Source organism: Salminus brasiliensis, chromosome 7 (assembly GCF_030463535.1).
Source record: "Salminus brasiliensis chromosome 7, fSalBra1.hap2, whole genome shotgun sequence".
Taxonomy (NCBI): Eukaryota; Metazoa; Chordata; class Actinopteri; order Characiformes; family Bryconidae; genus Salminus; species Salminus brasiliensis.
In genome coordinates, this window is record NC_132884.1 from 28,819,644 (window position 1) to 28,843,933 (window position 24,290).

The following is a 24,290-nucleotide window of genomic DNA, read 5'->3' on the forward strand; positions in this document are numbered from 1 at the left end:
TAATTGTCTTATGTTTACTTGAATCTGTTCTAATGTGTTTCAGGATTTGTACACCCAAAACACTTTTATTGCCGAGATTTTTATTTGATTTTTTTTTTTGTGAGTAGGCGCTTAAAACATTTGCACAGGATTATACACACATGCAGAAATGGGTGCAACTCACATCAGCCATAATATTAATACCACTTCCTTGTTTATTTTATCAGCTTTATCAGCTTATTTATATATATATATATATATATATATATATATATATATATATATATATATATATATATATATATATATATATATATATATATATATATAATTTACCATTCTGCTGGAATTTAAAATTCTGATTTTTAAAAGTTGGTCAGATATGATATTATACATCTATCTCTATATCTCATATAATATCATATCTGACCAACTTTTAAATTCCAGCAGAATGGAAAGAAACTTAACACTAAATCACTGAACATGTAAGTGCTGCAAAATAAAAGCCTTTTATTCTTTTTTTGCCATTTAAATATAAAACAGTAATTAACCAATGTACAAAATCAAACAGGTGTAAGTTAATGGGGGAAAGGGTTGCATAATCATGACGTTCATTAATATTCATACATGATGTTAAAGTATCACAAAATGAACCCCTTTTGTAGCTATAACATGACATTGCCATTATTACGGTCATCATTAGTAATTGAAACTTACCAAAAAGTATACATGTATATCAACACAAGAGATGAGTGCATTCTCTGGTCTCATGGGTATGAATGGTCCCAATCTAACTTAGACCTGCTTCCCGAATGGGTGTTTTTCCCTCTTGAGTGTTTCTGTCCGTGTGTGTGTGTGCACGCACTGTGGGATGTGACTGTGGAACAGCTGCTTGCTTGCATAGTGAGTAATGTGTATTCCTATCAGACTCAGTCCTCTACCAGGCTTTGCACTAAATCCCTTCTCTCATATTCTTGTCTTGTTCACGGCATGCAGACGCTATTTAGCATCCAAACGACAATCAAATAGTTTATTCTTAATAGTCAAGCGCTTACTGCAGCCTTAGTGAATCTAGTATCTTAGTGAATGTACAGTAAACCCATTTCCCTTATGGAAAGCATTGTTTCCCTGAATATTCCCTTGTAAAAGCTCGCTCTCAGGTTTGTGCTTGAACCAAAAACCACATATTCCCTCTCACATCAGGAATAGTGTTAATAATTTAACTGATGGAGGGTGGGGGGGTTAAAAACACAGGAAAAAAAAAAAAAACATCATAAGAAAAGTAATGCCATTCAGCGGTGTACTCACAGACGCATTAACCAAAACAATGACACGCATTAATATATGAACATCCACACACACACACACACACACATCCACCCACCCTACACATGCACACACACACACACCATAGATAATAAGATTTGAACAATATCCTGGTGGTTCAGTTCTACAAGGATAAATTATTATTACGTTGTTTCTCTCCATGTCCCACAGTGCTTGGCTTCATGTTTTCATGCTCACAAAGCAAAGACTGAAAATATCGTAATAAGAAGTTTCTGCTCTTAAACATCAAAAGAAGCTGTAACAGAAGGGAACTAAACTGAACACAGGTCTCACAAAGTGTAAATGAACGAACAGAAACAGAGCAAGCTTATTTACAAGGACTCGGTTACACTTCAAATGTGCATTCAACCAGCCGAGGTCATTTCAAAATCATGACCGACAGCAGTTTTTCATACTCATATCAAACCAAGAATATGACAGAACAGCAAAGGACGTTACAGTACAGCACATCGCTTCATCTGTACACAAACCTATAGTTTACAGGTGTCTTTTAGGAGTGCGGGACATCTGAACTGCATCCTACTACAAATCCCTGTATGGTACAGAAAGTGTGCACTGTTCTTCTGAAATGTCGCTCAAACATGTAAAATCTCGACCTTTGTACAGTTAGCTATTTTACAGTAATAGTAATTACATGTACAGATTCCTGGTTTCATTCCCGCTAGTTAGAAGTCAGAAAAAGTTTGTCCTGATGTTCCTAAGCACCTTAAGATAAGAGAGGAGAAGGAGCAGAATGTCCCAGAGGAACATGGCTGTTACGTCTGGCTGTGGGTTATTTGGTAAGTCTGTAGGTGTATGTGTGTGTGCACTTGTGTGATCAGGAAAGGTGTAATGTTGTTTTACCTCAGAAGGTGAAAGCATCAAATTGTCTTGAATGTGTATGTAATTATAGCGGATGGCAGATATGCAAATGTATATATTTACATACAAAAAGTACTCTGTCTATGCGGGACCTCCTTCAAAGCTGCTGAAATCGGAAAGAAATATAAACATAATGAAAACCCTTCTATAAGTAGGTGTGTCCAAACTTTGAACGGGTCCTGTATGCATTTATCTGCATGTACAACAGCTGCACATGCAAACACATGTCACAGATGCCAGTGTGTGAGTATCTACATTATGTCTTGTACATTATGGATCTGGTTTTAAGAGAATTTTACAGTATTGAGACAAAGAAATGCCCTTTTGATTTGCTGTGTTAATAGTCCTCATGCCTTTCATAAAGTGCATAAATGGGTCAAAAAGTAAACAAAGAATAAAACAGCTGTTCTCATCTTCCATTCGTTCCACTACATGACACCACCAAGTATATGACACAAAAGATTTCAGATCCTTACGCATCTTAAAAAGAGTCTGCGACTACCTAATCATCAACTTCCCCTACATATTATTAGCCCCTACGCCTACATTTAAGATCCCTTTGAGATTTGCAATGAAAAAAAAAAAAGGAAAGAAATGCATACGAAACAGCAATGTAAACGAGCTGCAGTTCTACACATTAGACTTAATATCATTCTAAATTAGAGTATATTATTTTAGTTCAGTGTTTGTAACAAAAAGCTGTGCTTTAAATTCAGATCAACCAACCACTTCAAGTTCAAATAATCTATGAGAAATAATCGGATAATAGAAAACATAATTCAAAAATGTAATACAAAAACCTGCATTCTAGCTATGGTAGATACAGTCCTTTAATTTATTAAAAGACTGTTTAGTGTTTGCAGAAAAAAATGTGAATACATAATTTCACCTGGTGGAATGGTATTGAGTTAATAGCTAAAAGATAAACAGGCAAAGAGGCGAATGAGCAAAAATCCAAGAGATCTTCAGTACCATCACTTACTAGATCACTCAAAACGTGTGCCAGAACATCACTCTTAACTGACCCTTCTTAAAAAAGTGCTTAAACTTGGAAGGGAGGTGAAGAGGGGTAAAACGAATTCATTAAAATGGCATTGTCACAGGGAATGCTGAAATTGGGAGAATAAAGAAATCTGTCTCTCTAAGGAAAAAAGCGGTTATATTGACCCTCTCCTACCCCCTTTTCTTCTACTAGAACCTCTGCCCCGTGGGGAAGAACAACGTGTTCAGCCCCACACCATGAAGACTCAAACACAGCATATGTGCCATGAGGCAGGCGATTCAGTCTCTGTGCAGACCTCCAGGCTGCTCTTCCAACAACATGCTCTTCCAAAGCCTGGATTTGGGCCAACTCACATGTTGTAGGCCACGTATATGGGGTCTAACTGATCAGCCAGGAAAGAGTCTCTCAGGTGCATCCTTTGTTTCTCCCCACGAGAGTTAATGGGGATAACCCCAGGGTCAACGATCACCACCACACCCACAATCAGGTGATGCTCCTCCAGCACCACGTTAGTTATCAGAGGGACCAGGTCCAGCGCATCCTGCTCTGATCCACACAGCTCCGACACCACCACCAGCAGATTTGTCCAGGTAAACACAGCACTGTGGAAGGATTGTGTTTGTGATAGTGAGTTTATGGCAGGTAAACAGCAACACAGATTAAAGTTATAAACAAAAATAATTTCTTTGGGAGTCTTCCAGACATGAACACATACCTCTCACCAATTCCGCGGTGAGCCCGACATACGCTGGTTTCTATGTCGATAGGGTGGTAGCGCAGACCCCTTAGCTCCAAAGTTTCATCCAGAGATCCCACCACAAACAAAGCGTCATGGCGGTCTGGAAAAAAAACATTCAGCTGACACTCTTATCCAGAAGTATTTCACTATTAACTTAGAAGAGATCCCAGATAGTGAACAGAGTGCGACGATACCGCTAAGCTTAGACACTACCAAATATGAAAGTCAGTATGAATATTTAGTTTAAAATCATGCATAATACTGGATAGTAATATATAAATAAAATGTGAAAATGTTGTTCAAACACATAGGGGAAGTTAGTCCACCTCCTTGGTGTTAAGTCCAGATGCTTATCTGCCATACCTATTAAGGCCTGTTGAGTCTATGGTAGAAGTGGAAGAATGGAAGTCTTTCTTTCTCCCTCTCACTCTCTCACCCACCTCCACTCGAGTCAGTAAGTTCAGTCCTTTTAACAAAGCCCAGGTATCCAGTCCTCGCCCAGAATGTCTGTGGATCTCCAAAGCTAAGTTTAGTGTTGAAGTGGTCAGCCTGCAGGCTCTCCTCCCCATAGATGGTGTAGTAACCCGTCGCTGTGTGGGGACTGTTCACCCAGATCTGAGACAGAGGGAGAGCTGTATTAACACAGCAAACAAACACTTTCTTAAAGCTTTCCGTATTCCAAGATGCGCAGTCTCACCACAGATACAAACCTCTCCCAGATGAGAATCCCCCAGTGGTCCTCTGGTCTCTGGATTCACTATTATCACCCTCACTCCAGGAAGGATCTGACAGGACAATAACATGAGAAAGAACAGATTTTTGAGGTTGTAATGCTTTGCTGTCATCTACTGATGTAGCTGTTTAAGGTAAAGAGGTAAATTTACTCACTGTTCCAGACTCCATTAGAGGAAGAGACTGAGGTGCTCCTCTTTCGACCAGTCTTACCCTGGCAAACACAAACAAGGTCAGCTAAACAAGTTCTGTCATGGCCAACAACTCCTTTCGGTTATGTCAAAGAAACTATTAATATAATCCATTCACTGTTAAGCGATTACTGTTAAAATCAGTGTCATTAAATCCAAATGACATCAGTGTTTACAAGGGCAACCGCTAGCCCCAGAACTGCACCAATGCATGCTTTTAAGAAACATTATATTGTTAAGTTACTAGAACATAAAAATAAGTCTGCTTTTAATGTAATAAATAAATAAAAAGCTGTAACAAACCTGGAAATGCAAACGAATAAGAGACTTAAACATAAACATTGACACAATTAAGCATATCTGTCTGTGATTGGATACATGTGTGTATATATATATATATATATCATACCTATCATGTCGAAGGGACTTCATGTCCACGTACACAGTAGAAGGGTCTGGGCCAGTGGTACCCTAAGAACAATTTACATACATTTCACATTTTAAATACTTAATTTAGTTACACAAAAAAATCTAATTAAGGGCAACATTTATATAAATTATTACACTTACACACACACACACACACACACACACACACACACACACACACACACACACATATATATATATTTCTGTTCACACATAGACTGCAATGCCCATAACCACAATTGCATACTCTAATTTTACACTCTCTTCCAAATTTTCATGATGACACACACACACACAGGGAACTCATACATGAACAGACTAGATTGGTCATGCTAGACTACCTGGAGACAGATGGCCAAGTTGACTCTAGATCCAAAAGCAGTGCTGACGGCTCGTGAGGAAAGTCCCAAGTCTTTAAAGAGTTTGGAGAAGGACTGTGTGAGAGCCAGACGTGGACGCTCCTCAGCTACTACTACACAACTCCTCACACATGACAAGTTTAATCCCCGAGTCTACAGAGAGAGACACAGAGACAGGGACAGGGGGAAAGAGAAAGGGACAGGAGTGAAGAACATATTCAGCAGTGTTCTCTTGAGGGGTATGTGTGGTTAAGTGGTTAACCAGTGTAAACAGTGGGCTGCTAATTCAAATCGTTGGTTGAGGAACCCTTTTTCGTGCCTGTGTGCCCTTCATCCTATGATGTGAGTGAACATTTTACAGATGCTAAGACAGTTGAGCCACTCGCAGCCCAGTGCAGCACATGAAGTCACTGAACTAATTATGAGGAAGTACTTGAATAGTAGCCTTCACTAGTGATGCATTTTGTCTGCAATCACATGTATCACAATAAATATTGCACATCATGAACGCCTTCAAATACCGTGCTCTAATATGTTTTACCACATCGTTCAGCCACAAGTGTGTGTGTGTGTGCGCGCATGTGTTCACTGAAGCTAAATAACAGCCATAAATGATTTTCTTAGTCTAAATATGTGTCTACATTCCGTAAACAATTACTGTTTCTCCATAAGCTCTTTAACAAAAGCACTTATATCTGTAATAAATGTCTTAAATAATTAATATATTTATAAATCAAGTTGGAAAAAAGTACAGTTGTAGATTTATCCATGTATTTAAGGGATCAAAATTCAAGAGTGTCCTAAAATGTCCCTGGAGTGATGTGTATGTTGATATGCGAGCATGTCTAGAAATGATTGTGTATGTGTGTGTGTGTGTACCTTCAGTATTTCAGTCTGTCCTCCAAGGCCCTTGGTGCAGAGCTCCATTACAGAGTAGGAACAGAAGGTGTCTCTGATGCGGTACTGACTGAGGGTGCTTAACCACAGAGACAATGAGCTCTCCAGCTCCAGAGGAGGAATCAGGATTGACTGATGACCTGAGTATACACTGCAAAACACGCATACACATTAAAATAACTACACTCCAGAAACTGTAAGGATTTGTTGAGTTCCACCAGCAGCTCACCTGATTTACTTTAATGAAGGATTGCTTAGATAAACTAGGTAGTGGATGGCAACTGAAAACACTCAAGTTTTCTCGACCAGAGCCCTGAAAATGGCTAAACGTAATGCACAAATAGATAAGTTTACATATCATTCCCCTTAGATGGGTTTTTCAAAAAGCACTCTTGAAAATGGAATATTTCATAATTGAAATGCTTTATTGTGTTCTTCTTTTGGGAGTGCCTTATTTGATACCCAGTCAAATTAATCAATACTGTAGGCAATGAGATTCTAAACAAAGGGAGGCTGAACACTTCTTCTTGCTACAGAGTGTGTGAGCATGTGTGTTGTGATACCTCGCAAGGCACCAGAGCACGAAGCCGAGTCCACAGTAAGGGTCGAGGCAGATGGCGATCTGGCGTGAGGAGTAGAGCTCACACTGCAGCTTTATGGAGCGGCACAGAGCGCTCACTGCCGCGTGGGAAATCTGACAAACAGCCAATCACAGCCTTAGACACACATGTCCAACCAGAAGCTTAGGTAATCAACTAGCACGATCTGACACAGATAATGACTACAATGCAATGCAGTTCTGTCTGCAGTCTTACACAATTAACACATTTTATTAAACATTTAATATAATTTCAGTGCCTTACCTTGACTCCTGTAAGCATGCCTGTGGTGGAGACGCTGAAGTCCAGGTAGGCAATCATCTCTGCAGATGGAGGCTTGTAGATGGTGGGGGGCCGCTTGCGTGGAAGGTCATCTGTTGAGGAGAAAGATTAATAATGTTCTAGCATGCAGACTCATTGTATTAAAATGTATTTTAAGTAATAAACTTTGATGCGTTTATTTGCCTCTGTGAGTGTACCTGTGTCTATTATGATGGGCCATGTTTTTATATTAACAGAAACAGCTGCTTCTTTCGATCTAAGGATCTTCATTAGAACCTGAGTAGTGAGTATGCAGGCAGCCTTACTGACCTGAAGAGCGAGAGAGAAAAGCAGACAGACAAAGAGAAGAAATGAGAAGAATGAAAATGAAAGAAAAGTTCATGATTGAGTAACGTTACTTAAAAAATCTTGTCCTCTGCTAATCAGACATGCACACACTTACGTCGATTATCATGCGGACCGTGGGTAGTGTGGCTGAGAGGTTCTGTGGGTGTGGTGGTCTCACGGTGACGGGAATACAACCAGCATACAAACAGCCATAAAATGCAGCAATTAGATCTATGCCTACATATGCACACAGACACATACACACACATTAATGCCATAGGAACTCCAGTTAGTATACATGATAATACAAAGTCATTTTGTTTGTATAAATGACCTGGTGGGTATAACAACACAACATTCTCTCCAGTGTTGATGCCACTTCTCTCCATGAGAGCAGCCGCAATCTTTTCTGCTCGTTTGTGAAGCTGCACGCATGTAGCTGTACATACTGCCACACCCTGAGAGAGCATGATGGAGAAAGGGGGGGGAAGAGAGGAAGAAAGTCAGAGGTAAGAGAGGCAAGTAAACAAAGGAATTACTTTGGGTAGAATGACTGAATTTTGCAATCTAGGTCTGAAACATCTAATGACCATGGACGTACACTGCATTGACAAAAGTATTTGGACACCTGCTCATTCATTGGTTTTCTTAAAATCAAGGGTATTAAAAAACAGTTCATAGTTAATGTTTTGTAAGGCCAGGATGTTGGATGTTCTAAAGAACACAGTTCCATTCTTCCACAGCTGGGGGGCTTTATACCCACCTAGTGCCAATAGTAGGTACAAATGGTGCCAATAGGTTCATCTTTATCTGCTCCAGAGAGTCCTATTACAAGCTATACAAGCTGTATGTGAATTTGTGTGTCAGCAATAGGTGCAAGTTAAAGTAGCTGAATGCACTCATTAGAAGGAGTGTCCTCAAACATTTGGAGATATAGTGTGTGGTAATTAATTGTATTCACCCACCTTTGCATTCAGTAGCACATAGAGCACATGGTCAGGGTCTGTCTGTGCTCTCCACTGCAAAGCCTCTGTGAGGAACTGATGCTAAAAGCAGAAAGTGAAACGAACGATTGAGATTAAGTCACAAATGTATACTGGACAGAAGTGCTGCACACAAAGTGGTAAAAAACTGGTCACTGAAGAGCCTGATAAACAAAGAACAGAAACATCACATTTAAAGAGACCGAGTCCAACATGTCCAGTCTAACATACTAAAACGGGAATCAACGCAACCTGTGCAGAATGTCAATGTCTTACCATCATAGTAGGCCACATGCACAGCTACATCCATATGAAGGCATTGAAACAAAACAAACAGCTCATTTACAATCACCAAATAGGCTTAATCACCAATAGGTATCAGATTCTGGATGTGTTAGCAGGTGAACTGTACCACTACCGAGTGTGTTCATACCTTTCGGACGAGGTCTTGATCCTCTATCATTCCCAGATCTCTGCCTGCTGCCTGAGCGATTCTCTTCCCAGCAACCAGGTTTCCCACCATGATAGAGGCGGGACCGACACCAACTGCAAACAAAAGCCATAACATTACATTCTACACATAATACATAATTTTTTACTGAACACTTTAAGATAGACCATCAAAGCAAGAACATCTCTATTACAAAAATGGTTCATGGTGAAACCAAGAGTGGTTGTTCTACAGCATCGAGAACCTTTTGTAGCAAAAGCAAAATACTATTAAAAGGCTACCATAACAGAATGAACACACACACAAACACACTCTCACCTGGCTGTTTCTGCCGAGGTTTGGGCATGTTGGTGACGCAGGTGTGGGGGCACATGAGGATGTTACAGGGGTGCAGTGAGCCCTCCAGGAAGAGTTGTTTGGTCTCAGAAATGTGAATGCCCCCAAGAGGAGTTTTAGGCAGAGTATTGGCAGGGACCAATGCCAAGCAGTACAAGCCCACCTGATGAATGCTGTCTATGGCCTAGAACACAGAGAATTCAAAAGGTTAAACACACGTTTTTCTTTTACCTACTGCAGAAATTGAAACCAAAATCAAACCAAGGACTAGGAATTGGAAGGTAATATTGCACACAATTGTGCCGGAGCATCCTTTCTACAGTGTAGTATATTTAGGAGTGTTAGAGGTATACCTGAAGCACTCTGCTCATCCACTGGAAGCTGTCCTCTTCACTGGCATCAGGCCGCTGCTCCGCCACAATTACTATCCTCTCATCATAGAACACTGTGACTGAGAATACAGCAATCCTACCACAGACACACACAAAGAAAGATTCACTTTAAAAAAAAAAAGGATTGGCGTTTAGATGATTTTAAGATTATCTCAAGATTATTTACTACACTCTAAGCAAAACGGACTCTATTTAGTATTAAAAAGAGTTCTTTCAACAAGAGCCAACCCTTTTTGGTGCTTTATTTAATTTTGTTGTAACAGTTCAATATATAACCATCTACAAAGGGTTTTCCACCATTCCTAAGACCCCTTTAACCAGGCAAACAACCATTTAAGCATCCAAATGTTTCTTTGTGTTGCATGATTTTATATAGAACCATTTCCTTTAATAAAGAACCTTCATCACGCACCTGCCTCTGTACACAGTCTTAACTGGCTCCACTGCTAGAGCTGTAGCCACCAGGTCATCAGCATTGTGACGACGGCCGCTGACCGTCAGTAAGCCCTCATTCTTTCCCACCACGAATATGAGGCTGCCCTGAGACACAGACATGTGGTACCAACAGTTAAACCACTATTGCAAATAAGTAAGATTCTCATGAAAATGAGCATCAGTAGGGAAGGTGTTGGTCTTACCGGTCCTACAAATCCCAGCAATCCTGAGCGGACAAATGGGATTTCTCCAATAGGTGCACCGCTAGCATTAACTGGAATAACCTGCAGGGTTAGCAAACAAATACTTTAAACAATGGGAAAGACAATGCACTAACATACAGGGCTTACAGTAGTGTACAACTGAATGACTGTGTCTATGCATGCATTAGTGAAGGTGTGCACATGGCCAGACCTCAAAGGTGTTCTTGGTGACTCCTGACAGGCCGTAGTACATGTTTCCCCCAGCACGAGAGTTCACCACAATCTCTCCTATCTCATCAGTCTTACATAGCATGGGCGGCCCATCCGGCTTCACAATGCACATTAAAGCTGAAAGAAAGGATGATAAGAGTCGCTGGTTGACATTTGTTGAGTTGAGTTACATGTAAAGAACAAACCAATCATTTTCATTATATTTTATTTTATTTGGTATTTATCTTCTAATCTAGGGCATAAAATGTCATTACCAAAACAAGAAACACCTACCATACATTTGGTGTTTCTACGGTAGTGTGACAACAACAGATGTAAGTTGTAATTGTAATTGTAAAAACTGTACTGCAAACTTCTCAAACCTAAACTGTATCTTCACACCTTTTTTGTAATATATTGTTACTGATGTGAGTACAGTTGATACAGCGGCAAAAAGCCTGCCAAAAGAAGCCACTCACCTCCAGGCATGACGTGGCCTACGTCTTGGACAGTGAGGGCAGAGTTTTTGTCCTCAGTGTTGACCCTGATCACTCCATGACTTAGGCCAGTCATGGAGAGGATGGCCCGGGCTGGAAGGGGAGCACCAGGAACTCCAGGCCTGCAGAAAGACAGAGTTTGTCATTACTAACCAATACAAATATTTAATTATCAGTAACATTAACACAAGGGTAGTGTTAATAAGGCAACAAAATACATACATTAGCCTTTCATTACAACTAACAAAAACTATATAAAGGTTTATTTACAAGTGTCAGTTGTCATAACACTTTCTACCAAGGTAGATTTGACAAAAGAAAAAGTGGATGACTGTTAAAGTAAGCCAATATAAATGTTTATGTATGTTGTCAAGTAGTCTTTTAACCCCCCCCCCCCCCCCCTTCTCTCCCCTCCAACTTCATCATTGCCAAATCCCTCAAACTAGATAGGACTCCTCTGGGAGGATGTGAGGGTAAAGGCTAGCATGGATTCAGATGTAGGTATTTGTTAATATGTTTCTTGGTCAAGGTTGTACTGATTTTTGTACTCTTCTCGTCTAGAAACCGGCAAATGTGTGCAGCAGATGTATGTGTTACTGCTGTGGTGCAATGTGTGGCTGGTTTGAAAGGCTTTATGGATTTAATATAAGCGTGGACTGCATGCTTCAAGGCACATCTGGTGGATAACAGTATTAGGAATGCTTAATTTTAAAATGGTAGTGTTCCTTACAGTAGCAATAACCACCAAATGCATGCATATTTCACAAACCATTTAGAAATACCTCAGGGTGTATGAATAACACTTACATCTAATACAAACTGATCTACAAACTGGCATGTCACTAGTGGTTGGTGTGCTTTTACACTCTATACCTGCGTATGGCCACGGTCATGGCCTCAGGAGAGGTAGCACATGGACAGATGACCTCAGGCTTTAGACCGTGAGCCTGGAACACGTTCAAAAACGCATCACAGGAAGACACTGACCCTAAGACAGACAGGCAGACAGATAGAGAAAGAAAGAAAAAAAATCAAATTAAAAACATCACAGGCTTCTGCAACTGTCCTATGATATGATTTTGCTATGAGAGTCAGTGGGCGGCCTAATTAGCATGTCTTACAAGGATTGGCTCCATCAGCAACGATCAGCATGCGCAGAGAGGCCAGGGTAATGTCTCTCTGCTCTCTGTGTGCCATCATGGCCCAGTGCAGGTCCCGACACTTCACCAAGGCAACACGCGCTGCAGAAACACAACATGGGGTGTTTTCCAGTTAAAGCTGTTTGAGTGTGTGAATATGCTCTAAAATTAGTGTTTCGGCTGTACCTTTGTGTATGTGAACCCGCTGGACCCAAGACAGGGGGCAGGCCTTCATTACTGCGTACGGAACACTGATGGTGTGAATTCTGTTCATCACACTCTGAAATACATGAACAATACACACATCTGAATACTCTGAATCCAAAAACAAGCTTTACATAAACTATATGTCCAAATATTTAAGGACACACCTTCTAATGATGCATTCAGCTAGTCTAAGTTGACACAGATGTGCAAATTCACACACATGCACACACTCTCTCTCTCTCACACACACACACACACACACACACACACACACACACATCTAGTCCCTGTAGCAAAGTACTGACAATAGAACAGGACTGTATGCAGCAGATAAATATAAACATGTTGGCACCATGCCTAATGGCAGGCCTGGGCTAGAGGGGTATAAGACTCTAGTAGAAAGCCTTCTTATTGAGCAGCTACTCTTTAATGTGCATGAACACAACAAAGGAAATCATTCAAACACACACACACACACATCCAAACACTTCCCCAACACACTCTCCCTGATACTCACTGTGAGAACACCATGCCATAGACCCATATCCTTCTTAAAGTCCAGAACATTCACCAGTGTTTCACCTGAGAGTGCACACAAATACACAGACAAATACACAAAAACAGTTTTAGCTGTTAAGGCCAAAGCAGAGAACTTTCAGAGAACACGAGTACAGCATGAAGTGTAAAGCTAATCCCAATGAAAAGTAGGGATGCTGCTTTTCCGTGGAAACAGAACTCACCCTCACAGTAGTTACAGGCCTGCGTGAGGGCCTGACAGTGTGTTAGCATGGCAACCTTTGACACAGCAACACCCATCACTGTCCCCTCCTTGCTCGCCTTGTACTAAGAGAGAAAGAGGGAGAGAGATGTAGTGACAGACAGACAGATTGACAAATATGTCGATAGAATTGTGGTGAGAGAAAGATGTGAAGCGCAGTCATACCTCTATATACGCAGTGTCTGTGTTAGCTGTCGGGATGTGTGGTTGCCAGTCTTTTGAAGGTTTTGTGAGGTATTTGGAGTCAGTAATTACCCATTTTAATCTTGGCCAGCCTTCAAAAAAACAAAATAATAACCACAACAAAGCCACAACTCTAACATCAGCAAATAGCAATGGACAGTTTACTACGTCTAATTAATCAAAACAATTGTGTAATTGTAATCAGAGATGAACCTATAATATACATGATTATCGGCTAATATAGATGCTAATACATGAACATTGATGAAATGCTGACAATCGGAACTACAACTACCTGGATTTTCATACAAAGAAACATAATGTGTATGTGCTGTCCTTGTATATTTCACTGGCAGTTGTTCTTTACATTGCATCTAAATTGACAAAAATTCTCTGAGTAAAAAAATGCTTAGAAGAAAATCTTTTTACACTCTGTCTTTACATTCTTCTTTACACTGAAGGTAAAAAAGTTTTATCCTTAAAAGTTGACATTCTGGTGTTCACTTCTATTGGGTTACAAACACAGTAAGAAATGAAATGAAATGCAGAAACTTTTATGCAGTTCTGCTCTTCTGAAGAACAATAAACTCATAATCATCAAAATCTAAACATCTACAAAATTATTAAAGCACTTATCTGTTGATACATGGATCATTCCACTATCACTGTGTAACCCAACTAGGAAGCCTTGATTTTGAATTTTTCATTCACTCTGGTCACTGAACAAATCAATGACATCAAAGATAAAAGGACTTTACCACACCATATGTTCAGCAAGATGTCAGGGTGATGTCTGATAACATTTCACTTTTGAACAGTGTTTAAAAGACAGTAATTATTGTCAAGTCAATTACAGTTCATTAAACCTAAAAGCAAAAATCTTTAGCGCAACCACAGTGAGCACTGTGGAAGAGGGTCTGACCTTTGAACTGCAGTATTTCTCCAGTGGGGGTTTTCGGTAAACCTTTCAGACAAATCTCACAAGTCAGGGCCAGACTAACCCCACAGCTGCCCAACAAAAAGCCAACCTGACTACTGCCTGCATCCTGTTGAAGCACACAAACATACCCAAATAAAAGTTAGGTGTTGAAAACAGCACACTGAAATGTATGGCATAGTCTGATAGGGAAAAATAAACTATTTGTGTGAAATCCATTTTCATAACCAGAAAACATGTCAGTGGTTTATCTGGAATGCTGTGATGTATGCAAAAAAGTCTTTAAAAGTGGGAAAGAAACTGTGGCTTGCAGAGGACTTTGAATGGGTTAGAGGGGTGGTGCAGTTACCTTGCGAGACAGTGGCACCTCTATGGGTACAGGAATGACCTCGGCAAGCAGACAGCCGTAAAACGCCACCCAGAACATCCCTGGGTCACTGTTGGGGTACACCAGCGCCACCTGGAACAGAGAGCAACTCGCTGTCAGCAACTTATGTTCTGCATTATGATCGTCTCTCTGTCTAGTATCCACGATATACACATTTACACATACACACACACACAATAATAACAATGTTTAATATGTGTTTCTAAGACCAATTTATTTTTGAAATAATTAAATAAAGACTTTGTTAAATGTCCCCCAACAAGCCATTAAGAACTTCAGAGCTAGAAAATATTGAACCACAATCATTATATCATCCTCATTAACTATTCATCAGCTTTAAAAGTTCATTAATGCAACATCTGGCTTTCCTTATACATTTCAACCAATCAGTGAAGAGATATATTAAGGTGTGCTTGGCTATTTTACACCTATGAGGTTTTCAGTAGTACTCTAAAATGTGGACAACAATAAAGAAAGAAAAATCTAAAAGGGGCTATCCAAACTTTAAATCGGTAGTTCTGTAAATGCCGCACAAGGTTACCAGGCTTTTTGCTCACCCGGTCTCCTGGTTTGAGGATCTGTTCATTCTTGGTTCCCAGTTTGTTGAGGAGTGTGTACGCCAGCTTAACACTACGACTCCACAGTTTCCCTGGCAACCACACACCAATTAATCACTTACAATCTGACAAAGCACACGGTCCACAGAGGGGAAAAACATGTCAGTCACAAAGAGCGAAGCACCCTAGGAAGCCCACGATCCCATCTGAGCCACTGTCCTCAATCTATGAGATTACTCTGTAAAAGACTATTGTTAAGCCTGCTAATGAAGATTAGGTCTAACCTACTCAAAAACCTTAAAGATGCATTCAAATATTATTGCTTTACATGCACTTATTGTTTATTAATGTATAAATAAATTATCTGTTTTTACCATATGTGAGTGTGTAGAGTGGTTTTCCTGTAATGTCAAGGGCTGTGAGCGCGGGGCTTTTGCCTTGAGTGGCTCCCCATCGTGCCAAGGCAGCCTGGAGTGCAGGAGGCCAATTACTGACCACACCCAGAGGCTCTCCTTTTACTGGAATTATCTGCCGACCCTCTGGCTTTGGGGTGTTAGGATCTGGCCGAGGAACTGCGACGTAAAGAGAGTCAGAGAAGATTAAGCCTGTGACACAGATGTAGAAGGGTATGCTGGTCCAAACTGGTCCAATACGGGTGAATAAGGGTGAACTGGTCTGGTAGTGTTGTATGGGTAAGAATAGTCACCTTCAACAATCTCCTCTTGGTCATCCATAAAGAACTCGCTGAGTGGGGGTCGTTTGGGCCTTTTCAGTGTGTTGAGCAGCTGCTGGATCTTGGTGGACACGCGGCTAGACACTGGAACACCTAGACCGGGACCGGGGCCAGGCAGGTGAGGGATGAGACAGACGAGCACAAACACATATATACAAACACACACGCACAATACTGACTCAACAGGGTATCAGCAAGGCACGACTGGAGAAAATATGTCCATCTCTTTTACAGTAGGCTTTCAGTCCTGGTCAAGAGAATCCCGGATATATATTTAATATCTCAAAGTTAAACAAGTCTCCAGAGAGCTGGAGACCAGGACTAAGAAATGGCCAACTGTAAGCAGAGATGAAGGGGAAATAAACTGCCTATGAGGACTGAGAGGAAGTGAGTGACTACAGGTGTGGAGGGTTTCATCATACAGCTCACACACACAAACACAAACAGCAGACCACGGGGTAAAGCCTAACTGCAGGGCATGGCTAGGGGTAATCATTACCTTTCCCCACTCTTCTCACTAACAGAGAAAAGCAATGAAAAGCAACACGACACACGTGGAGAAAGAGTGGAAAGAAAAAAAAAACAAAAGAAAAGAAAATGGATTTGATTAATAAAGCAAATAAAAATGAAAAACATTTTGTTTTAATTCAATTAAGCCATCATTAGTATAATTTTAAGACATGTGGAAATAATATGTCACTATGGTGTGGTTCTCAAATTGTTAAAACCACTTTCACACAATAATACACAAAAACATATTCAGATAGGTTCTCTCATACACACACTCCAGAATTATTAAAAAAACTAAAAAAAAGACTTAGAAAAATGATTTTATTTAACCTTTTTACCCACACACAGACTAGAGATGTAACGCAATGTTATCACCTCTTTGTGTGTTTAGATGTGAAATGTATATGTAGCTTATTAGTGATCTGCATGGGCTGTACGTAATGACTCAGCAGGAAAGCAGGCGGCAGGGAGACTGGTGGTGCTTCTTTACTGAAGAAATGTTAATATGTGAATAAAAACATTTTAGTGATTTTTCTAAGCCAAGTTTTTTTAAGCCAGTTTGTGTAGAAATATAGTTCTGTTGTGAAGTTCTGTAATGTAGGCGGCTTAGGACAGGCCTTTGGAGGTCATATCTGGTCTGCACACATTCCTTACTTAAACATATACACTCACACACGATCCAAAGCAATAAAAATACTTCATATAATATATTCATAACATACTTATAATATCAATTTTATTAAGTTATAATTCCAATAACGGATACCATCAATAATTATAATTTAATACGGCCAACATGTTAAGACTGCAGTAGTTCTGTGGAACCTACATATCTGTTCGCTGAAGTAGCTAAAATATATCGGTTTTCCCCAAACAACATACAAAAACTCTCTCTCTCAGTACCGTCAGCAGTCTCCATCATGCTGGATCTGCTCTGTCCGCGACTCATTCCTCTGACCACTACGTTGGAGGGCAGGTCCACACGAGATCCTCTTGAGCGGGCTTGAGCATGCGGAGCGCCATCAGGGCCCAGAGCACCTCCTGGAGGCTCTAATACACAAACAACATACTTAAATTTAGTTGTGTCCACCATAAACACTTCTGCACTGTTTGTGGACCCACATGTCTACTCCCCCCAGTTCCACAGTGATACACATATAGCTTTGTTCTATAGCAGCTAATAGCAGTGAATAATACCTGTGCGATTAATAACTGATTACTAACTGAATATCAGATCATCGAGTTTAGAGCAAATGTCTCAAGTAAAACTTTACAAACAAAAAAAACAAGAGAAACATGTGAACTGAAACTTAGTGTGACATTTGTAAACCCAAAAGGTACAGACATGTCATAGCTTTACGAAGTCTTGTTTTAAAGAGTTCACTCAGGGCACATAGTGAAGGAGTCAGAGGGTAGGGTAAAATGCACTGTTCCATCACAAACAGACTTGGAGCAAGTGTGTGTTAAAGCCCAATGAATGATCAGCTGAATAAGTGCAATATATTTTACTTTCACAAAGAAATCCTTTTAGTTGTCCTTGCCTAAGATTCTTTCACATTCTCAGACTGCCATTAAATATTGGTGCAATGACAATCCTATGTGAAAATGTGGCCCAATCATTCATGTGACTCTAGAAGAGTGTAGGGGGATTTTACCGATATATTCAATTCACTGTTCACATATCGTGTGAGGTTCAGACACAATACAACAAATCCTTACAAACAAACACACAACCTTAAATACACACATAGATATGCAAACTCCTGGCATTACCTCGTCCTGTTCTTGTCACTGAGAGTTAAACATTGATAAATGATAAAGAGGAGAGCAAAACATAAAGAAACAGGTACTTCATTAAAAAACAAAAGAAAAGCAACACTATGACATTCAGACAGGAAAATAAGTTGATGGTAAATGCACATAAAACACTGCAGAATATGTTAATTATGTGTATCAATTCATAAACAACATGAACCCCAAACATAGATATCAAATACATGAATAAATCTGAATAATGTGGAAATGAATGTGATATCTGATAAAGATGATGATTGAAGTGTCTCTCTGGGTGTGTAACAACAGACTTTTAATTAAGAAATTAAAGCATCCCATTCACAACTGTGTAAATAGTAGTAATTAAATAAATAATTTAAATTCTAATGAATCAATAGGTACTTTCAGCACAAGTTTAAGGTGTGAGGTGTGCACACAAGTCCTTTGTAACTGGCTCTGAAGAAAAGTGGTTAGGCATGTGCTCTCCACACAGAAGCTCACAGGAGCAGTCCACTGCTCTAAAATTAGGCAAGGCCCCTAATATTATATTCCCATCACAATGCATGTATGCAATATCATTTATAATGATGCAATAATTTAGTTATCACAGTTGTGTTTATTGTGGAAACACATATCATGAAAATATTTACAGGCAGTACTTGAGAAGTGAGCTTTGAATCGAAAAGTCATCGGTTTTATTCCTAGTACTGGCATGCATGGCTGAGGTGACCTTGAGCAAGAAACCTATCCCCCAATTGCCCCTTAGGTGCTGAGGTGGCTGCCCACCACTACAGGCATGTGCTCTTACTGCCCCACTTCATTAATGCGTCAAAGTCTCTTTAGTTGTACATACTCATGACCACCTAGATCATGGATAATGGGCCTGTTTGAAGAGGTTTAAGAAAATATATGGTACTGGGTAGAGCTGCATGATTAATTTGTTAAGCACTCTTTACTGTTTTTGTCAAGTTGTTTTTAAAAGATAACTATTTTGTATGTGTGATGTATTGCCTGCACTCACCGATGCGAGCGTGAGCGAAGGCCTCTGCGAGGGCAGAGGGCTGTGAGTGCGAGTGGGGAGGTGGGGGCTGTTGCGGGGGGAGCTGGTGCTGACTCTGGGGCTGCGGTGCCTGCGGAGGACGAGACTCGCCGTGGGACATTGTGGATGAAGCTGAGGATGAGGAGGTAGACGAGCCGTGGATAGAGCTGTTCATCCATGAGTCAGGAGACTGCTGCTGCTCACCACTTCCACCACTCACCCCACCTTCATCATCTGAGGACGAGGAGGAGTCTGAAAGGAACAGTGAGAGTAAGAGAGAGAGAGAGAGTGGGATAGAGAGAGAGAGTAAGAGAAAGAGAGATCAAGAAATAATAATAAAAAAAAAAACTGTTGCTGTCCTTCTGCTACCTTATTCTGGCCCTCAATAAAAATCACTAGAGGGTGTAATCATTCCTAATTGAGTGTCTGAACATGGTTAATTAAACAGTAATTACACGCTACAATGATGTAAAATAACTACAGGCACTTAGCCGCTGATGACAAGCAATCTTTAAAGAAAAGCTCCAGCTGAAGTAATTTCCAGATCTTTAGCCTGACACATTCTGGTGAGTTACAACACATTCACAGACACTCTGCACCACCAAAGTAGTGCACTTAGAGATAATAGAGTTCTATAAATGGGGGCTGGTCATACTGGTCTAGCCACATGCAACAACAAATTGAAATTATTATTAAAAAACCAAGAACCCTTAAACATGTCATTCAGCATTATGTCTCTAAATTTTTTTTTAAAGGGATTTGAACCCATGCCCTTGTGACTGCCCTCTGTCTGTATATGTGTACCTGGTGGAGTGCAGTTGTCGATGGGAGACTGCACATATGTAGAGCGTCGCTTAGTCGGCATAGGCAGTGCCATCTTTTCCTCTTTATGTTTGGCCAAGGCAGCCTGTACAGCCTCAGTATGGATATCTGAGAGGAGACGGGGGAAGAGTGACAAAGAGAGAGAGAGAGAGAGAGAGAGAGAGAGAGAGAGAGAGAGAGAGAGAGAGGAAACAGCAATATGATTTACAGTCATTAAGTTTCCTGTAAGCTTCATAGCTATTTTGCAGTCAAAGACAGTAAAATCATAAAAGTTAACATAATTAAAGCAGATATTGATATATGCATGAGAGCGTTGTGCCACACAATGGGTCACTGAGTAAGTGTAGATAACTGGTGTGGTTGGTGGCAGTGGAATGACTAGTTTGTGGAGCTGCAATTAGAAGTCAAGAAGTCAACACAGCAGTTAGGAAGCTGCTGATTCAGAGCAACATTAGCACCTGATCTGTAGCGTTCGTCCCTGGTCCCGCTGCTGCGGTGTTGTCGGTGAGTGCGGCGGTGGCGAGATGAGGAGGAGCTGGAGGAAGCATTGCTAGCTGCAGCGGCAGAGCTTGGGCCAGGGTCCTGTCCATCATACTGCGGAGGTGGAGCTAAATCTGTCCAAATGAATAAATGAATAAAAAAATTAATAAGAGTAAATGACAAAACAAACACAAAAAAGTAAGAATAAAGAATACTATGAGTAGCGTATTCTTGGCAGGGAAAGCATTACTCTATAATATGCTTAACAAGAGGGGTTACTGTGCATCTGTACAAAGGAATAAATCAGTTTTTTCAGAAAATACAGATTCAGTTTTCCTCTTAGTGTAAGGTTCATATGTTCGTATGTTCATTAGTGTATAGTTTTCCATTACTTGTTGGTTACATAGGGGGCAGCCATGGCCTACAAGTTAGAGAAGTGGGCTAGAGATTGGAAGATCACTGGTTTGTTCCCCTGAACCGGCTTAAAGGGGTGAAAGAACAGTTCTTAGGGTTCCCTAACCTCCCTCAATATTCATGGCTGAGGTGCCCTTGAGTAAAGCACCTAACCCCAAATTGTCTCCCTTACAAACTACTACATGTATGTTCATGTAGGTTGAATTCTGCTGTGCAATGGCTGTAAATCTAATTCCTCTCACAGAAATCTGGACTCAATTTCCGCTACACTAATGTTGTCAAATGTCAACTACATTTTGTGTAAAAAAGCAAAATGTTTGAGTCAATGTCAATGATCAATGCAGCACATATTCTGATCACTAGAGGGAAGTATGGAACAGGAAATTTGAAGTGGAACCCCAGATGAGTGTGAGAGGAGAGGAATATGCTAAAGGCATGTTTCATAACCATATCATCACATGAGTCAGGGGACAGTGGAGAAAAACACAAGCACAAAGCACAACCCAAAATAGGACAGGCCAGAGAGAAAAGACGAAGCAAGATGAGAGGATGGATGAAGAGGAGAGAGAAAATATCCTCGGTGTCGTACGTTGTGTTTGGATGATGTAGGGAGTGAGCAGCTTAGCCCTCTTCTTCTCATATCCTTTTTGCGTGATGTCACCTGCAAAAGGAACACTTACAATTAGCACATATATGCTTGTTGGCACTGAGAACATGCCAAATGTTCACACATGGACATGCTAAAAGGAATCAGTCTAGTCTCATGTAGTCTTTACAGTGTAAAACAGCTATAAGCAGGACCCACTTCAGCAGCTTCAGTACTGCCAAAATAAATAAACAAACAAATAAATAAATAATAAACTAGCAGCACAACAAGACAAGATTTTACTAAAATGGACAATGTGTACATCTACTGTGATCTATCAGAGCCAGCGCCAGACAGCCGCATTGCTATTTCAGCAATTACAGAAAGGTGTTACGCCTCGCTAGCACATGACTGCATTGCAAATGTATGCATTCACTTTGAACATGATGCATGGATAGAAACACACAGGACTACACACTCACACACACCATGGCATACAGTCCAGACATCTCTGTAGAGCCTTTGAGGTTGAGAGGACTGGAATGTTCTGTCTGAAAATTCATTAGAAATTCTGTGAAATATTCAAAACTGTAGGCCGGGTGCAGCACAGCAGCTCCTGTCCTTTTCTACATTTACACACTGATCTCACAGTTACACTCACTTTAATCATCCAGAAAACCATCATAATCACCAACAATAAACATCAGCAACACTGCAGAACAGTCAGTTAACCTTTTAGACCCTGTATGCAAGACCACACTTCATCTCTTTCATTAATGTCATAACTAACAGCAGTTTCAAAGGCACCAAAACAGAACCCTGTATATACACAACAGTCACACTGAGCCATCCAAATAAACAAATATGTACTATATTAGATCCATATGCAAATTTACACAATTACATTTTTTTTGTAATTTTGCCTTTCAGCTTTAAGTCAAGGGGTTTAACAGAAATATTACATTACTAACCATTTTTAAATAACAACAGACATTTTAACATAAGTAAATGGACAAACTAGCAAGTATAAATAAGTATTTTTCTATTTTTCTAGACTATTTCTAATACTTGAATGCAAATGACTGAAATCTGAACCCTGAGTCTTGAAATACTGAGCTTTCTCCCTTAAGATGCTTTGCCAGGCCTTTACTGCAACTGCCTTCAGTTGCTGCGTATTTGTGGGTTTCTGCCTTCAGTTTTGTCTTCAGTAAGTAAAAGTCATGCTTAATTGGGTTGAAGAAAGGGGACTGACTCAGTCATTTAAGAGCTATTAAGAAGCTCTTGGGTTGTCTTGCAGCATTTGACTGAACCTGAGCAGAACGAATAGCTCTATACACATCAGAATTCATCCTGCTACTTTCATCAGTAGTCGTTTTCCTGGCCTTTCTGTTCTGGAGTGTTACCAGTGGTTGGCATCTTAAAGTAAACCCTCTGTATTTACTTTGTTTTTACTTTTTCTTTTGCTTTGCTCTAGTATTATGCCTGGTAAGTAACAAAACTATCACAGCAATGCTCTGTCTTACTGACAGGAGTTCCTTTCTTTGTATTAAACCAGTACTAAACAGCTGAGCTATTTACACAAGTGTTGACAATTTAGATCTACAATCAGTACAATCTAGAAGCTTGCTAGCAGGCTAAACACCACAGCAGAGGATGGAGCATAGAGGTAAAGCCTCATATCTGAGAGCACAAAGTCATTGGAATGGTCTTAGGAGTGTTTTTGACTGTTTTCAGACACAATAGATTGTTTCATCCAGGTTTAGTTACTCTGCCCTTCAATCATGCCCTAAACTCACAACCTTATTTAATCTGTGTTATTTGGATTTACCACACAAGCTTGGATCGAGGGGGGAAAGGACGTCCCTACTGCTTTCGAAACACTAGCCCCAGCTTTGCTGTGTCAGCACTAGTAATGTTCAGAGTGTGCTGCATTTGGGTCTACTTGCAAGACACAAAGCACAGCTAGAATTCTTTTCACAAAACTGGAGCATTAAAACATCGTCTACCTGTCCATCTTCTCTTGCACACTCATTCTCCCACTCGGACACTCACGCTCTCTAAGAAAACAGAAAACTGTTTAAATGGTTCTACAAGCAAGCTTAGGCAGCCATGAATATACCCTGGCGGCCTGCCCAAACACAGCCCATATTCAGCGCATATTGAGAGTGTGGGAAACAGCGTTTTTGTTGCTGCCGTCACGTCTACCCTGAAGGCAAAGACGAGGACAGACGCAGAAACAATACTGAGAGCAAGTTCTTAAACCAGCTAAACTGCAATGCTGTCTATTCAAAAAGAGGTGAGTAATGTCTTCACATATAAACAGGTATATACACACTACATATGAATGTTGTTCTCTCTACAACACAAAGATACAAAGACTCCATATAGCTAATCTAGACACCAAGCAAATAAAATACAACTTGTAAATATCTATTTAAAGCTGCTTTTGAGCCTCGTCATCTATGCTTTTACAGGGCGGTGTTGTCTGTCAG

The 24,290-nt window shown here is 40.3% G+C and overlaps 1 protein-coding gene across 5 annotated transcripts in view; it reads right to left on the bottom strand.

Moving 5' to 3' along the window:
* Positions 1-469: 469 nt before the first annotated feature.
* dip2bb (disco-interacting protein 2 homolog Bb) overlaps positions 470-24,290 on the bottom strand; it is a 44,446-nt gene continuing 20,625 nt past the window's right edge. The window contains exons 2-40 of one of the 5 annotated variants that reach the window (XM_072684456.1): positions 21,802-21,873; positions 20,777-20,932; positions 20,301-20,426; positions 19,479-19,748; positions 17,588-17,734; positions 16,674-16,691; positions 16,148-16,267; positions 15,816-16,013; positions 15,442-15,533; positions 14,846-14,956; positions 14,482-14,605; positions 13,542-13,651; positions 13,339-13,441; positions 13,116-13,180; positions 12,578-12,671; positions 12,374-12,493; positions 12,126-12,240; positions 11,235-11,374; positions 10,757-10,893; positions 10,546-10,626; positions 10,320-10,447; positions 9,869-9,983; positions 9,498-9,699; positions 9,162-9,274; positions 9,005-9,028; positions 8,711-8,791; positions 8,080-8,203; positions 7,861-7,982; positions 7,616-7,727; positions 7,401-7,510; positions 7,101-7,231; positions 6,520-6,688; positions 5,623-5,793; positions 5,262-5,323; positions 4,818-4,875; positions 4,640-4,714; positions 4,370-4,544; positions 3,906-4,029; positions 470-3,792 (exon numbers count right to left, since the gene is read on the bottom strand). In XM_072684456.1, coding sequence (XP_072540557.1) covers positions 3,540-3,792; positions 3,906-4,029; positions 4,370-4,544; positions 4,640-4,714; positions 4,818-4,875; positions 5,262-5,323; positions 5,623-5,793; positions 6,520-6,688; positions 7,101-7,231; positions 7,401-7,510; positions 7,616-7,727; positions 7,861-7,982; positions 8,080-8,203; positions 8,711-8,791; positions 9,005-9,028; positions 9,162-9,274; positions 9,498-9,699; positions 9,869-9,983; positions 10,320-10,447; positions 10,546-10,626; positions 10,757-10,893; positions 11,235-11,374; positions 12,126-12,240; positions 12,374-12,493; positions 12,578-12,671; positions 13,116-13,180; positions 13,339-13,441; positions 13,542-13,651; positions 14,482-14,605; positions 14,846-14,956; positions 15,442-15,533; positions 15,816-16,013; positions 16,148-16,267; positions 16,674-16,691; positions 17,588-17,734; positions 19,479-19,748; positions 20,301-20,426; positions 20,777-20,932; positions 21,802-21,873 — 4,748 coding nt within the window. In that variant the 3' untranslated portion in view covers positions 470-3,539. Of the gene's footprint in view, positions 3,793-3,905; positions 4,030-4,369; positions 4,545-4,626; positions 4,715-4,817; positions 4,876-5,261; positions 5,324-5,622; positions 5,794-6,519; positions 6,689-7,100; positions 7,232-7,400; positions 7,511-7,615; positions 7,728-7,860; positions 7,983-8,079; positions 8,204-8,710; positions 8,792-9,004; positions 9,029-9,161; positions 9,275-9,497; positions 9,700-9,868; positions 9,984-10,319; positions 10,448-10,545; positions 10,627-10,756; positions 10,894-11,234; positions 11,375-12,125; positions 12,241-12,373; positions 12,494-12,577; positions 12,672-13,115; positions 13,181-13,338; positions 13,442-13,541; positions 13,652-14,481; positions 14,606-14,845; positions 14,957-15,441; positions 15,534-15,815; positions 16,014-16,147; positions 16,268-16,673; positions 16,692-17,587; positions 17,735-19,478; positions 19,749-20,300; positions 20,427-20,776; positions 20,933-21,801; positions 21,874-24,290 lie in introns of those variants that run through there. The other 4 variants (XM_072684457.1, XM_072684458.1, XM_072684459.1 and 1 more) reach the window with 4 other exon arrangements.